This window comes from Petromyzon marinus, chromosome 83 (genome assembly GCF_048934315.1).
Source record: "Petromyzon marinus isolate PM22_M1 ecotype Great Lakes invasive population chromosome 83, UKy_Petmar_22M1.pri1.0, whole genome shotgun sequence".
NCBI lineage: Eukaryota > Metazoa > Chordata > Hyperoartia > Petromyzontiformes > Petromyzontidae > Petromyzon > Petromyzon marinus.
Genome location: NC_133748.1, coordinates 4,020,127 through 4,034,370, shown reverse-complemented (window position 1 = coordinate 4,034,370; position 14,244 = coordinate 4,020,127). Strand labels below are relative to the sequence as shown.

Here is a 14,244-nt window from a genome sequence, read left to right as displayed (position 1 = left end):
TATTTGGAGTTTGTGTGTCTCTCTCCCGGTGGTCGTGTGAATTTTTCTCCGGGTCCTTCGGATTTTTCCCTACAAATTTAGAATCAACATGAACCCATTTAGAGTATTTGGCTGCTATACATTTCCACGTGATGAGCCACTTCGTTGAGCACAGTGGGCCTTCACCTTGTCATCTTGTGCTGTCAGGTTGTGTTCGACCTCTGGTGACATCCACAACCAGACTCTCCCATCCAAACCTGTCTCTCACTGCCTCTCGTAGCTGGGTTAGTGTAAGGCCAGTTCTCAAGCAAGAATGATTCATCTAGTCCAGAAGTCCTCATAACATGTCCAAAGTCTGTACATTTCTTCTTCATGAAAAAGGCCTCGAGTGGAAGAGCGGGACCGATCTCTCTCAGGACGGACTTGTTTGATATTTGGCTGTCCGTGTTTTATGTAGCATCCTTCTCCAGAATCACATCTCAAATGCGCTGATCCTCTTTCGCTCGCTTAATCTCGGCATCCACGACTCATCCATATGCAGTGTATGATACACTGAGGCGCACATCCTGATTGAGAGGCAACACGTTTATTTAACACTGAGGCGCACACCCTAACTGAGAGGCAACACGTTTATTTAACACAACACTAGCTACTCGGGTTCAGTAGTTAAGTATAGCTATACTGTCGCTATGTGCGTGCGAGTTAACCTTAGCGAATGGGCCAGCCAGCACACACGCTGTCTAACCCACGATTCCTTGCTAAATTTCAACTGACGAACGAAGAACGAAGAGCGTAGAGTTCCAGGATGATCCCCACAAACAAACCCTGATCCCTGTCGGAGCTTCCCCTTTATTTTTCTGGCCTTGGCTTCGACACGCCCTCGGCCCCGCCCCCTACTGTGTGAAGACAAGGCTCTCGGGGCCCCGGTCACGTGCCCCTCCAGTACCCGGCGCTACAGTATAGTGACAGTATATGTCACTACACATATATGGCAAAGGGAATACCAGAGCTTTGACAAGCCTCTTCTCGTTGTTTATGGTAATGCCCTGGTCTCTCCATATCTCATTGAGCTGTGACATGGCTATTCTACCGAGATCTGGCTACCTTCTGTTCTCGTGGCTACATTCTCCGTCTTCAGAAGTCAAAGCACAGGACGACAAAGTTCTTCGCAACTTTTGATGCATTTTCCAGACTAAAATGAGTTTAGTTGTTCCATCGCCATTATCTTTGTCTTTAACATTCACCAAGGGTCATAATTTTAGGTTTGCTATATGATAGTAGGGTGGTATCATCAGCATCTCTTAAGTTGTTTATTCTTCTGTCTCTAATCTTCACGCGTGCTTCAATGGAATCTAGGCCTGCCTCTCACAAAATACGCTCGCTGTACAAATTGGATAGGTAAGGAGACAGTATACAGCCCTGTCTTACTCCTTTCCCAATGTCAAATATTGTCTCCCCATACTCTAATCTAACTGTTGCTCTTTGGTTGGCATATTATTACATAACACAGTGGGCCTTACCTGATTAAAAAAAAATGTTGTTTCGATTAAACTTTCTCCAACTGACGTTGAAGGGAGTAATGCATACGTCCTTTCTGCTTGTCTGTCTGTAACACGACGACCCTTGTAAATATGATCCTACAGGGACGAAGCTTCAGCAAAATATGTTGCTATTAGGGGCTTACCGAATTGTGAAAAAAATAAAACGTATGAAAGTGGTGTACAAACGTTTAAAGAACACGCCAGAGCAAAAAAAGCATTAATTGCAAAATCGCAAGTAGTGTTTTGTTCTGGAAGATACCCATACAGGATCCGTACTGCTGATTAAACACTTTCAAGGACGAATGTGCATTGGTAAGCTTTAAACAATCCACCCATTTGCGTGTGCACGATAGTACTTTGATTCAACACGTCTTAGGCTTCCGCTACCAATATTATATTATTAAGCTGTTGTGGGCTAGATCGCAAAGACGTTTCATAAACAAAGGTGGGAGGGAGGAGAGGGAGGGCGTTTCGGAGGGGCCCTGCAGAAGGAGCAGCGGCAGCATCTGAAGGAGACCTCTTGTTGGACAATCGTTTAAGCTGGTTGCGATAAATTAGCGGTGGTCTGCATCAAACTCCAGGCTGCAGACGCTCTGCGATTTGGCAGAGTTTTCCATCAAGAGTTAATAAGTACGCAGTCAACGGTGTTTCTGTATTTAGCTAACGCTTGACATCCCGGTATGTGAATGTTGTGGCTCTGGAACCACCTGCCACCTATTCTGTGCCCGTATCATGCCCACATCATACTAAAATTAAACTTTTATTTTTTTATTTTACCAGGTCAGGCCCCACTAAGCGATGTAGCTCTTTTATATAATTGGCTTGGCCATAAATGATAGCTCAACAAAGTGGCTCATCACTTGGGAATTTAGAGCAGGCAAATTCTCTAAACGCGTGATATTGATTTGCAAGTCGAGGACCCGGAGAAAAATCTCAACTATGGAGATAGAGAGAGACGCAAAATCCAAATATACAGCAGCAGGTGTCAGGGTTGAATCTCTGACCTTCTGTGTATCAGGCGACGGAGATAACATCTCGCCACCGTGGCCCTCCTTAAATATATATATTCTTAAAGCATCGCATATACAATAAGTTCGAATTTATTTTACAGCATAGTGGAACTCATTTAGTCAACCCTCTGTTTCCGTTCGTATGTTCAGCCCAGAGGATGAGAACAAAAGATTTAGCAGTCTTTTGAAGTACGTGGTCAACAAGGTTAGTGTCTAACTGTGTTGTTGGCTGACTGGTTTGCATCACATGTTTCTAAGGTTTGTTGAGTTCTCGTCTCCCATCTTCTTTCTGTATTTGCCTCCGTGCAGTTTGCCGTTCTTTATGAGCTATGTGCTTGGAGTCCCTCTGTGTGTTCCCTTGATATGTGTTTTACCCCCATTTCCACCTGATGATGACCGCTTGTGTTGCACGTTTGAAACGTCGTGATTTATTTTAATCTAATTTTATTTTATTTATTTAAATTTTCTTTTATTTCCACATACGTGACTTTACCGAAAAAACAATGAGTATAGTAGTTCCCTACTTTTACGTTTTTAATCCGTTCCATGAAAACGAACTGTAAACAAATCACTTACGAATTGAAAAATACGTAAAAATCAGCTGTTTCCACTGGCTAACCAAAAAAACAGAATGTAAACAAAGCCAGTCACGAGGTCTAAACAGCTAATAAATAGGCGTCGCTGATTTGCTGAGGGCAATGGCTGAGCCACACATCATGAGCACTCAAATTGGCCCAAATTGGCGCCCCGCGTGCTTTAACGTTCGTTGTGGTGCCACAGCAATGGAGCAACTCCGACGGCGCCGCCATCTCCTTGGCCCCCTCCCCACGAACGCACGCACACCCCCACTAACAACAACAACAACAACCACAACCGCCATTCGCCACTAAGTGGCGGTGACGTCACCACGACACTTGTGCCAGGCCATGTGCACCTTGAGGCCACGTGAAGTGTCGAAACACACACATGCACCCACGTAGGGGCTCGTGGGGGGGGGGGGGTGGGTCACCTGGTACCATGGGTTTTTACCCGAGAGGCCCCTGGCGGGGATGTCTCATGGTTTCCCAATGCAAGGCCAAATTGCATTGCGGGCCCCGTGAATTGTCTTAAAATTGTATGGGCACGACGAAGCTCACCGGGCTAACGGCAATGAGACACTCACAGCACAAGGAGATAGGGCCTCGAGGGCAGACACTCCACGAGCAGCGCGTATTCAATCATAAACGATCGCTGACAGCTCGCGTGCGTGTTTGTTTGCACAGCGCATTTTACGCAGTGTGTTTACGTAGCAACGATAGCCTTGATGGCGAGACGCGCACCCATGGTCCCCCCCCCGCAGGTCATCTCCTTCTTTTCGTGTGGCAGCTGTTTGCACAGCGGATTAAGACTGATCCACCCACCGGAGGGTAGGTGTGCATATTCACACAGCTGCAGTTTCTTTTCAGTTTACCTTACTTAGCATTGCGGTCACGCGGAATAGGGCTTAGCCACGAGGAGGGGAGAGGGGCGTGCGCATATTCATGCGGCTATTTTTAGCGCTAGCCGTGGTGGGCAACGTGCGCCTGCACGGGCACGCGCGTGCACGCAGCCACCTCCGCATTAGTCGTAGTGAACGTGGGCAGTGTGTGGGATAACTTCGGGCGTTGGTGAGCCAGCCACTTAGCCATGTCACTCAGAGAGGGCGCTGGTGCGAGGGGGGGGGGGGGCGATCACCCAATCGGCGGGGGCCCGGCGAGAAGTGGCCATGGAGGAAGGGGGAGTGGAGGGGGTGGACGTCGCGCCCGCCGGCTCACGGGGAGCGGGGAGGTGGGCGTCAACCCCCACAACATTTCACAAAGGCAACTTTTCAAATATTAATTAATCCAATTAGAAAAAACTTCCACTTTTTGGGTTTGAACTCACGAACCGTGAAATGCAAGTGGCGCTTCACGGTACGCAACCCGCTGAGTATCACTGACACCCCTCATCTCTGTTGCTGTACTATGCCTGTTGAACTTCTTTTGCATCGTACGTAACCAACAGTGCCAATCTGTGTACGCTGAACTTCTTTTGCACCCTACATAGCCAACCGTGCTACTGGATGCCTGTTGAAATTATTTCGCACCGTACGAAGCCAACCGTGCTACTGTATTTATGTTGAACTTCTTCTGCACCCTACGTAGCCAACCGTGCTACTGGATGCCTGTTGAACTTCTTCTGCACCCTACGTAGCCAACCGTGCTACTGGATGCCTGTTGAACTTCTTCTGCACCCTACGTAGCCAACCGTGCTACTGGATGCCTGTTGAACTTCTTCTGCATCGTACATAGCCAACCGTGTCTACTGGATGCCTGTTGAACTTCTTCTGCATCGTACATAGCCAACCGTGTCTACCGGATGCCTGTTGAACTTCTTCTGCATCGTACATAGCCAACCGTGCTACTGGATGCCTGTTGAACTTCTTCTGCATCGTACATAGCCAACCATGCTACTGGATGCCTGTTGAACTTCTTCTGCACCCTACATAGCCAACCGTGTCTACCGGATGCCTGTTGAACTTCTTCTGCATCGTACATAGCCAACCATGCTACTGGATGCCTGTTGAACTTCTTCTGCACCCTACATAGCCAACCGTGTCTACTGGATGCCTGTTGAACTTCTTCTGCATCGTACATAGCTAACCGTGCTACTGGATGCCTGTTGAACTTCTTCTGCATCGTACATAGCCAACCATGCTACTGTATGCCTGTTGAACTTCTTCTGCACCCTACGTAGCTAACCGTGCTGCTGGATGCCTGTTGAACTTCTTCTGCATCGTACATAGCCAACCGTGTCTACTGGATGCCTGTTGAACTTCTTCTGCATCGTACATAGCCAACCGTGCTACTGTATGCCTGTTGAAATTCTTTCGCACCCTACATAGCCAACCGTGCCAATGTGTGTACATTGAACTTCTTCCACACCCTACATAACCAGCAGTGGTGCTGTATGTATGTTGAACATTTGTGGCACCGTACATAGCCAAGCATGCTACTGTATGTATCTTGAACATCTTTCACACCGTACATAGCCAAACGTGCTACTGTATGCCTGTTGAATTTCTTTCAGTGACTCAATTCAGAGTGACTCATGCAGCCAGCTATGGCTGCAAAGTTTGGTCGTACATGTTATGTGTATCGTTTATTGTTAAATTTGAATCAAAGTTCCTATGATCACTGTTAAAACATTTTTATAGCTTTATTTTGGTGATTTTGAAAACATTTTGGTTTAGCCATGTTTGTTTGTGTAGTACAGAGTTAGCCTGATAACTTTAATCTAAATTGTCTTATGGTTATGAGACCTCCTTTGCCAGTAACAAGATATAGTAACAGGTTTTACCCTTTTAACTGGCACAAAAACTGACACCTTTATTCAAGGCATCATGTTTGCAATAACCACAACACAAGCAGTCAAAATGCAAACAAAAGAGACAACTCTGATAATAATATGCACTGTCCTTGAATTTTATTGGTCCACACCCGAGACGGCTTTTCTTAGAGCCTAGTCTCCGCTGGTGTTCGACCAGATGACGCCAAAAGGCGTACAACTCAAAAACAGCGCACTATCAGAGTATTGAGGGCTCGGGATGAGCATTTACATTATGAGACCTCGTTTGCCAGTAACAAGATATAGTAATAGGTTTTACCCTTTAACTGGCACAAAAACTGACACCTTTATTCAAGGCATCATGTTTGCAATAACCACAACACAAGCAGTCAAAATGTTTGCATTTTGACTGCTTGTGTTGCTTGTGTTGTGGGTTCCATGTCTGGCAAAAAGTGTGGTGTATAGTAGCGTAGTGTATTGTAGTGCATAGTGTAGTGTATAGTAGTGAAGTGCATAGTAGTGTAGTGTGTAATAGTGTAGTGTATAGTAGCGTAGTGTATAGTCAAGTGCATAGTAGTGAAGTATATAGTGTAGTGCATATTAGTGTAGTGTATACCCACGGTACTCACCACTCACAAAACTCACCATACCCGCGGTACTTACCATACTCACCTCTCACTGTACTCACCATTCCCATGGTACTCACCATACTCACGGTACTCACCATTCCCACGGTACTCACAATACTCACGGTACTCACCATTCCCACGGTACTCACCATACTCACGGTACTCACCATTCCCACGGTACTCACCATACTCACGGTACTCACCATTCCCACGGTACTCACCATACTCACCTCTCACGGTACTCTCCATACACACGGTACTCCCCATAGACACGGTAATCACCATACCCACGGTACTCACCATACTCACCGTGGGGAGCAGTGGTGCGGTAGCGGTTAGCGTTGCACCGCGCTACGAATCCGGCGACTTCGATTCCCGATCACAGCCAACGCCGGCGTTGATGATTGCACTATGTAACACAATTTTTGGTCCTGGGTAGTAAGTGTAATTTTAAAAAGTATAGAAAATGACTACAAAAGATGAAGTGAGTAGTTTTGTCGAGATTGCTCCTACCCACATAGAACTCGGCCCTTCGTGTCCAGTCCCGCCTGCGGTAGTGCGCCTTGGTGTCTAATACATAGTGTAGTATTTTTTTGTATTATTTTAGTATAAATACATGATAATTTTGATTAATATGTTGTTTTCCGACTTTATGTGAACAAAAAGACACAAATTTGCCCATTTTCTCATTGAAAATATGTACATTTTAAATTATCACTGTCCTAGTCACAAAAGCTAAATTTGTGGGAAATAATAGCCATTTTCTATTATTTTGAGGCATAACCCATTAGGAAATAACACTTACTACCGAGGATCACATTTTTTTTATACACAGTGTTATCTGAATCTGTACCGGGCCTCCCCTAAGTCGACTCAGCCTAAATTGAGTACCCCACCCCCTCCGTGCAGTGGTGGTGTAGTAAACATCGCCACTGGGAAGACAAAGGCGGCCGGACGGGCGTGGTGCTGGCCACCTACCCCCTCTGTTTGCCAGAGTTCCGGTAGCCTTCAGAGGCAGCTGCTACTCGCTAACAGCACTTAACCCCTTAGTCTGTTAAGGCAATACGAGGGATATTTGTCTTTGTTTGTATACGTACGTGTGTGTGTAGGTTCAAATGTCTATGTGTACGTGCGCTATTGGACACAGTTCAATTGTTAATATTTACTCAGTATGAACGGAATCAGTTAACATATTCCCATGCATTGTAAGCATCTATATAAGTCTGGAGATTCTCTAGCCCTTCTAGAACATCGATAGCATTCCCATCACTCAGCTCTCTAGCCCCCTCTGGAACATCATCTTGAGGTCGTGATGATGGTGGCGATGGTGGTGGTGGTGATGATGATGGTGGGATCTCTCTTCATCTTAACAACAGAGGTTGATGGTGAGTGTGCTGGTCGTGGTAGTGACGATGATGATGGTGGTGGCGATGGTGGGGTTGGTGATGGAGTTGAAGGTGCTACCCACTCATCCACCCACTCACCCACCCACTGACTCACCCACTCACACACTAACCCAACCGCTCGCTTAACCACTCATCCATCCACCCACTCACCCATTCACTCACCCACCAACCCACTCACGCACTCACTCACCCACCATCCCACCCATCTTTGTCTCCCCACAGCCACCATGGTCTGCTCCACTCCATTCAGCAACAAGTTCAAGGACGTTTCGGCGTCCCCCGGAGGGATCCTCATCGGCGTTGGGAGCAAAAGAGACGTCAGCATCTGGTCCGGTTGCTCTTGGCGATCGATGGGGGCGATGTTTGATCGGATATCGACCGGAGGCCGAGGTCGGGGTGCCGCAACGTCGAGCGGAGACCTCTACGCGTGGGCGAAAACCGACAACGGGAACGTGTACTACTACCACGGATACGCGTGGTACCACGTGATGTGTAAGATGATGATTTGCATCTGCCGCTGCTACTATTATTAGTACCACTACTGCAAGCAGATTATTTTAAAGTAATACGCCCACTCATTCACCCACACACTCAACCACCCACTCACCCATTCATCTACCCAATCAATCACCCACTCACTCACCTACTCACCCTCACCCACACACTCACTCACTCACTCGCTCATCCACTGACTCATCCACTCACACACTCACTCATCCACTCGCCCAGCCACCCAATCACTAATTCACTCACTCACCCAGTCAGTCACTCACCTACTCACCCACCCATCAACTAAACCACCCACCCATCCACTCACTCACTCACTCATCCACTCACTCATCCACTCACCCTCCCACCCAGCCACTCAGCCATTCACGCATTCACTCACTCACCGACTCACCCACTCAGTCACTCACCCACCCATCCACTCACCCACCCATCCGCTCACCCAACCACTCACTTAACCATGCATCCATCCACGTATCCACCCATTCACCCACCCACTCACTCACCCATTAATCCAACCACCAACTCACCCTCTCACTCACTCACTCACTTATCCACTCACCCACCCACTCACCCATTCACCCACACACTCAATCACCCACTCACTCACTTATCCACTCACTCTCTCACTCATCCACTCACTCATCCACTCCCCCATTCACCTATTCACTCACTCACCCACTCAGTCAGTCACTCCCCTACTCACCCACCTACTCACCCACCTACCCACTCACCCAACCGCTCACTTAACCACTCATCCATCCACTCATCCACCCATTCACCCACTCACTCACTAATCCAATCACTCACTCATCCACTTTCTCACTCACCCACCCATCCACTCACTCACCTACTCACTCACTCACTCACTTATCCACTCACTCACTCACTTATCCACTCATCCACTCCCTCACTCATCCACTCACTCACTCATTAACCCATTCACTCACTCACCCACTCAGTCACTCACCTACTCACTCACTCACTCACGTATCCACTCACTCATCATCCACTCACTCACTCACTTATCCACTCACTCACTAATTTATCCAATCACTCACTCATCCACTCACCCACCCACTCACCCATTAACCCATTCACTCACTCACCCACTCAGTCACTCCCCTACTCACCCACCTACCCACTCACCCAACCACTCACTTAACCACTCATCTACCCATTCACCCATTCACCCACCGACTCACTCACTCATCCAATCACTCACTCACTCACTCATCCACTCACTCACTCACTTATCCACTCACCCACCCACTCACCACTCACTCATTAACCCATTCACTCACTCACCCACTCAGTCACTCACCTACTCATCCACTCACCCACCCACTCACTCATTAACCCATTCACTCACTCACCCACTCAGTCACTCACCTACACATCCACTCACCCACCCACCCACCCACTCATTAACCCATTCACTCACGCACCCACTCAGTCACTCACCTACTCACTCACCCACTCACCCACCCACTCACTCACTTACCCGCCCGCTCACACTTAATTGAATGAACACAGCTGTACCAATGATATTCTATCTGCGTCGAAACATCCCACTGCTATTGTTAGTGTGGGAGTTAAGTTCCGTGTTTATTTGGTTAGCCTGGCTGTATCAACATACTCATTAACACATTGAGACCTATAGAGCTACATAAGACCCATAGACTGATAGAGCTACATGCACGTTGATAGATATATACACAGACACGTAACGGTACATTTATACTCTTAGAGATTAATAGAGATACGTCGCGACAAATAGAGATACATAGAGACATATTGAGATGCAGAGACCCATAGAGATACACAGATCAACACAGAGACCCATAGAGAGACCGATATGAATACTCAGAGACCCATAAAGATCCTCAGAGACTCATAGAGATAAATAGAGATACATTCAGATGCATAGATATACATAAACACTCAAAGAGATACATAGAAGCCTATAGACATGCATAGAGACTCTTAGAGATGAATAGAGATCCATAGAGACTCATGGAATTAATAGAGATGCATAGAGTTCCTATGCGTCCTGACTTTAGGCCACACTATATACGAACCACCCTTTATAGATGTATGACTTCAAGTGATGCCACACTAAGTGCAAACCCACTTCCCATTAGGAAACAATGTTAATTAGGCAGGTTACATTCCGTGGGAAATTTATGATCGAATGTTTTTTTCTATATTTGTGTACATACATTGAACCACACCCTATATATACACACATTAATGAATGCGTGCAGTTGGAGTACAGCAATGGACATGCAGAGCTGCAACTTGTATGTGAACCTGGAAATGTGAATTTAAGTGAAGCAGCGCTAAGTTAAACCCACTTTTCCAAAGGAAGAAATGTTGATGGGGGAGGTTACGTTCCTGGGGTAATATTCTACCGCACTTCAGTACGTACAAAAACTTTCTTAACATATTAACCACCCTATACATATGAAAATACGTTTTTCCACTTTTTCTGGCAACAAAACAGGTGTTATGTTGTTAAAAAACCAAACTGAAACCTTTTACAAGGAACCATGTCTGCATTAACCACAATGCGTGTGGTCAGAATGCAAAAAAAATACTCTAATATATGCATTGTCCTTGAAACTGATTGGTCCACACCAGAGACAGCTTTCTTTTGAGCCTCGTCTCAAACGGTGTTTGCATTCTGACCACAATTATTGTGGTTAATGCAGACGTGATTTCTTGTAAAAGGTTTCAGTTTTGGTCTTTTAACATCTTAACACAGCTGTTTTGTTGCCAGAAAAAAGGGGAAAAACCTATTATCATATTTTGGTACTGGCAAAGGAGGTCCCATGATGTACACCCTATATATAATTATCTAAACAAATGTATATATATGAACGGGTGCGTGCAGACGGCGCACAGTCATTCACGGGCGGAGCCCCGGGCTACATCTACGCCACCGGCCACATGAGCGGTTATTGGAGCGTCGTCTGCGCCAGGGCGTCTGCACCCGGCAAGCGCCCTTCCTGGTTGACGACGTCGATAAGTCTCCTGAAAATTTTCGCCGACGTCTACGCCGTAGGCTGCTCGCCCAACGAATGCTGGGCCTGCGACTCCTCATTCCGGCTGTGGCGTAAGCCCAACGTTGACTGCGCCAACACGACGTGGGTCAGGGCGAGCGGTACAAACGCTCCGGCTTTGCCCAAGAAAATAGAGGTGGACTCTGCGGGTGGAGTCTACCTCCATGGAATGAATGGGCTCCTCTACCACAGGTTGGAGTTGTGTTGTTAAGTCTATGGGTGACAATGTTGAGTCTATGGGTCTCAGTGCTGAGTCTATGATGCAGTGTTGAGTCTATGGGCAGTGCTGTTAATTCTATGGTGCAGTGTTGAGCGTATGGGTCTCAGTGCTGAATCTATGAGCAGTGCTGAGTCTATGGGTATTTTTAAATCTATGGTGCAGTGTTTAATCTATGGGCAGTGTTGAGTCTATGGGTGGCAGTGTTGAGTCTCATGGGTGACAGTGCTGAGTCTGTGCTATGGGTGGCAGTGCTGAGTCTATGGGTGTCAGTGCTGACTCTATGGGTGGCAGTGCTGAGTTTATGGGTGGCAGTGCTGAGTCTATGGTGCAATGCTGAGTCTATGGTGTCTCTGTTCTTCTCGCAGGGCTGTGAATGAAACGGAGTGGACTGAGCCAATGCCCAATGGAAACTTCCTGTCCATCACTGTACACGAATCTAACCTTATCGTCATAGACGCCGCCGGGACCATGAAGATATGCAAACTGTAACACCATTATTCGCTCACCCACCCACCCACTCACTCACCTGTTCACCCCCTTACTCACCAACTCACCCACCCACTCACACTCCCTCTCACTCATACACCCACCCATGCACCCACCCACTCACTCAACTACCCACTCTCTCACCCATCCATTATCTCACCCACTCACCTATCCACTCATCCACCCACTCTCTCAACCACTCACCCATTCACCCACCCACTCACAAACCTATTTACCCACCCACTCACTCACACACTCACCTGCCCACTCACCCACCCACTCACCCACCCACTCACCCACCCACCCACTCATCCACCCATTCACTCACCCGCGCACCCACTCACCCACCCAGGTGATAGATACGTGGTGGCGGAGAGTCTTTTTATTGTTTTTGTGTTTTGAGGTTAAATTTAACGAAATAAGAACATTCAACAAAGGATGGAATCTACAGAACTTAAATGGAGAGTCATTCAGAAGCCTTTACAGAGACACCTCGATATACAAATATGTTATCTGCCTCGCCTGGTATGCCGGAGGTCTTGGGTGATGGTGGTGATGGTGGTGGTGACCGGGGTGATGGCGATGGTGGTTGTGATAGTGGTGGTTATGGTGGTGGTCGTAGTCATGGTGGTGGTGATGTGGATAGTGGTGGTGGTGGCGGGGATGGTGATGGTGGTGGTGCATCGGCCACTCATCTCAGTTATCTCAGTCAGTCGACCCATGGCACCTGGGTCTGCCCCGTGACCTCCTGCCAGCGGGCGTTCGACACTTCACGTGGCCTCAACGTGCACATAGCCTAGCACAAGCGTCGTGGTGACGTCACCGCCACTTGGTGGCGAATGGCGGTTGTTGTGTGATTATGTGTTGTCTACGGATATGTATGTGTGATTATGTGTGTGTCGTTATTACGTTGTGCGATTTATTATTGGCTCTCTAGTTGTCTGGGGGTATGCATCACCGATCGTGATAATATCAATGATTCTCGCTTCAAAATTTATGATACTCGCTTCAGCATTTATGATTCTCGTTTTAATAGTTACTTGTGAAATTGTGTCAAGTCTTCGGGATTCAGATCTCACCGCAGGATACAGTTCGTCATTACGACAATGACGAACGAATTTAGTAAAGAAGCATTCGTAAATCTTGTTTTCATCTAAGCAACTTTAATTTTAACTTAACCTAACATCTAACAACTCTTATCATCAGAAATTCCAACAGTGCCCATGCAAATATACGCCATCAATCCGTACTGGATGATCGTAAAAACATCTCACGAACGCGTGCTTAAACCAGAACAACACCTCAAAGTGGAAATATTCGCACAGAATGCGTTCTCATGAAAATGCGTATCGAATAGTCAGAAAACGTCAATGATCGGATCTCACAATCACGTGATTAAAGTACAACGATAGGCTGTCTCATGGTAACGTGACCGTACACAATTCCCTTGTTATGGCGCGTGATGCATGCAAGCTGATGTTCTTCTTGGCCCACAACCTTAACAATAGTGAGTGAGTGTACAGTTAATGTTACTCCTTTCTTTTTCGATTTAAAGCTTTCGTGACTGCAAGGATTCATCTTCTTTGGTTCTTTCGGTAAAGTCATGTAGAATGAGAATAAAATAATAAAATAAAATAAGACAAAATTCTCACGACGTTTTGGCCACAACACAAGTAGCCTTCTTCAGGTGAAATAACAGAACTGTCGGGACGACAGAGCTTCTGTCGAGCTTCTGTCGTCCCGACAGTTATGTTCTTTCACCTGAAGAAGGCTACTTGTGTTGTGGCCGAAACGTCGTGAGAATTTTATTGTCTTATTTTATTTTATTATTTTATTCTCCTTCTTTCTTTTTTTTCTGAACAAAACCTCAAGACCCACAACGATGTGTAGAACGGCAGGCTTGGTCCACAGCTGTAGTGCCCTCACGGCCCTGCTGCTCCTTCGCGCCGATGTCTCTGCATCGTGCTCGACCCACTCTGGAGGGCGCTCGGGGCTCCCCAGTCAGCACGCTCTTGGTCAGCCATAATCATCAATTGCTGCGCTGCACGTTGGTAGG

At 46.9% G+C, this 14,244-nt stretch overlaps 1 protein-coding gene across 1 annotated transcript; it reads left to right on the top strand.

The window, feature by feature from the left end:
- Positions 1 to 3,554: 3,554 nt before the first annotated feature.
- LOC142907773 (uncharacterized) lies at positions 3,555 to 13,758 on the top strand. Its single transcript, XM_076057558.1, has 4 exons — positions 3,555 to 3,936; positions 8,133 to 8,402; positions 11,314 to 11,674; positions 12,068 to 13,758. Exons 1-4 carry the CDS (start codon positions 3,834 to 3,836, stop codon positions 12,189 to 12,191), a joined length of 858 nt encoding a protein of 285 aa, XP_075913673.1. The 5' UTR covers positions 3,555 to 3,833; the 3' UTR covers positions 12,192 to 13,758.
- Positions 13,759 to 14,244: the final 486 nt, after the last annotated feature.

Coding starts and splice junctions, on each gene's coding strand:
- LOC142907773 (XM_076057558.1), top strand. CDS start 3,834: ATGGCGAGACGCGCACCCATGGTCCCCCCCCCGCAGGTCATCTCCTTC. Junction 8,403..11,313: donor CGCGTGGTACCACGTGATGT/GTAAGATGATGA, acceptor GGGTGCGTGCAG/ACGGCGCACAGTCATTCACG. Junction 11,675..12,067: donor AATGGGCTCCTCTACCACAG/GTTGGAGTTGTG, acceptor TTCTTCTCGCAG/GGCTGTGAATGAAACGGAGT.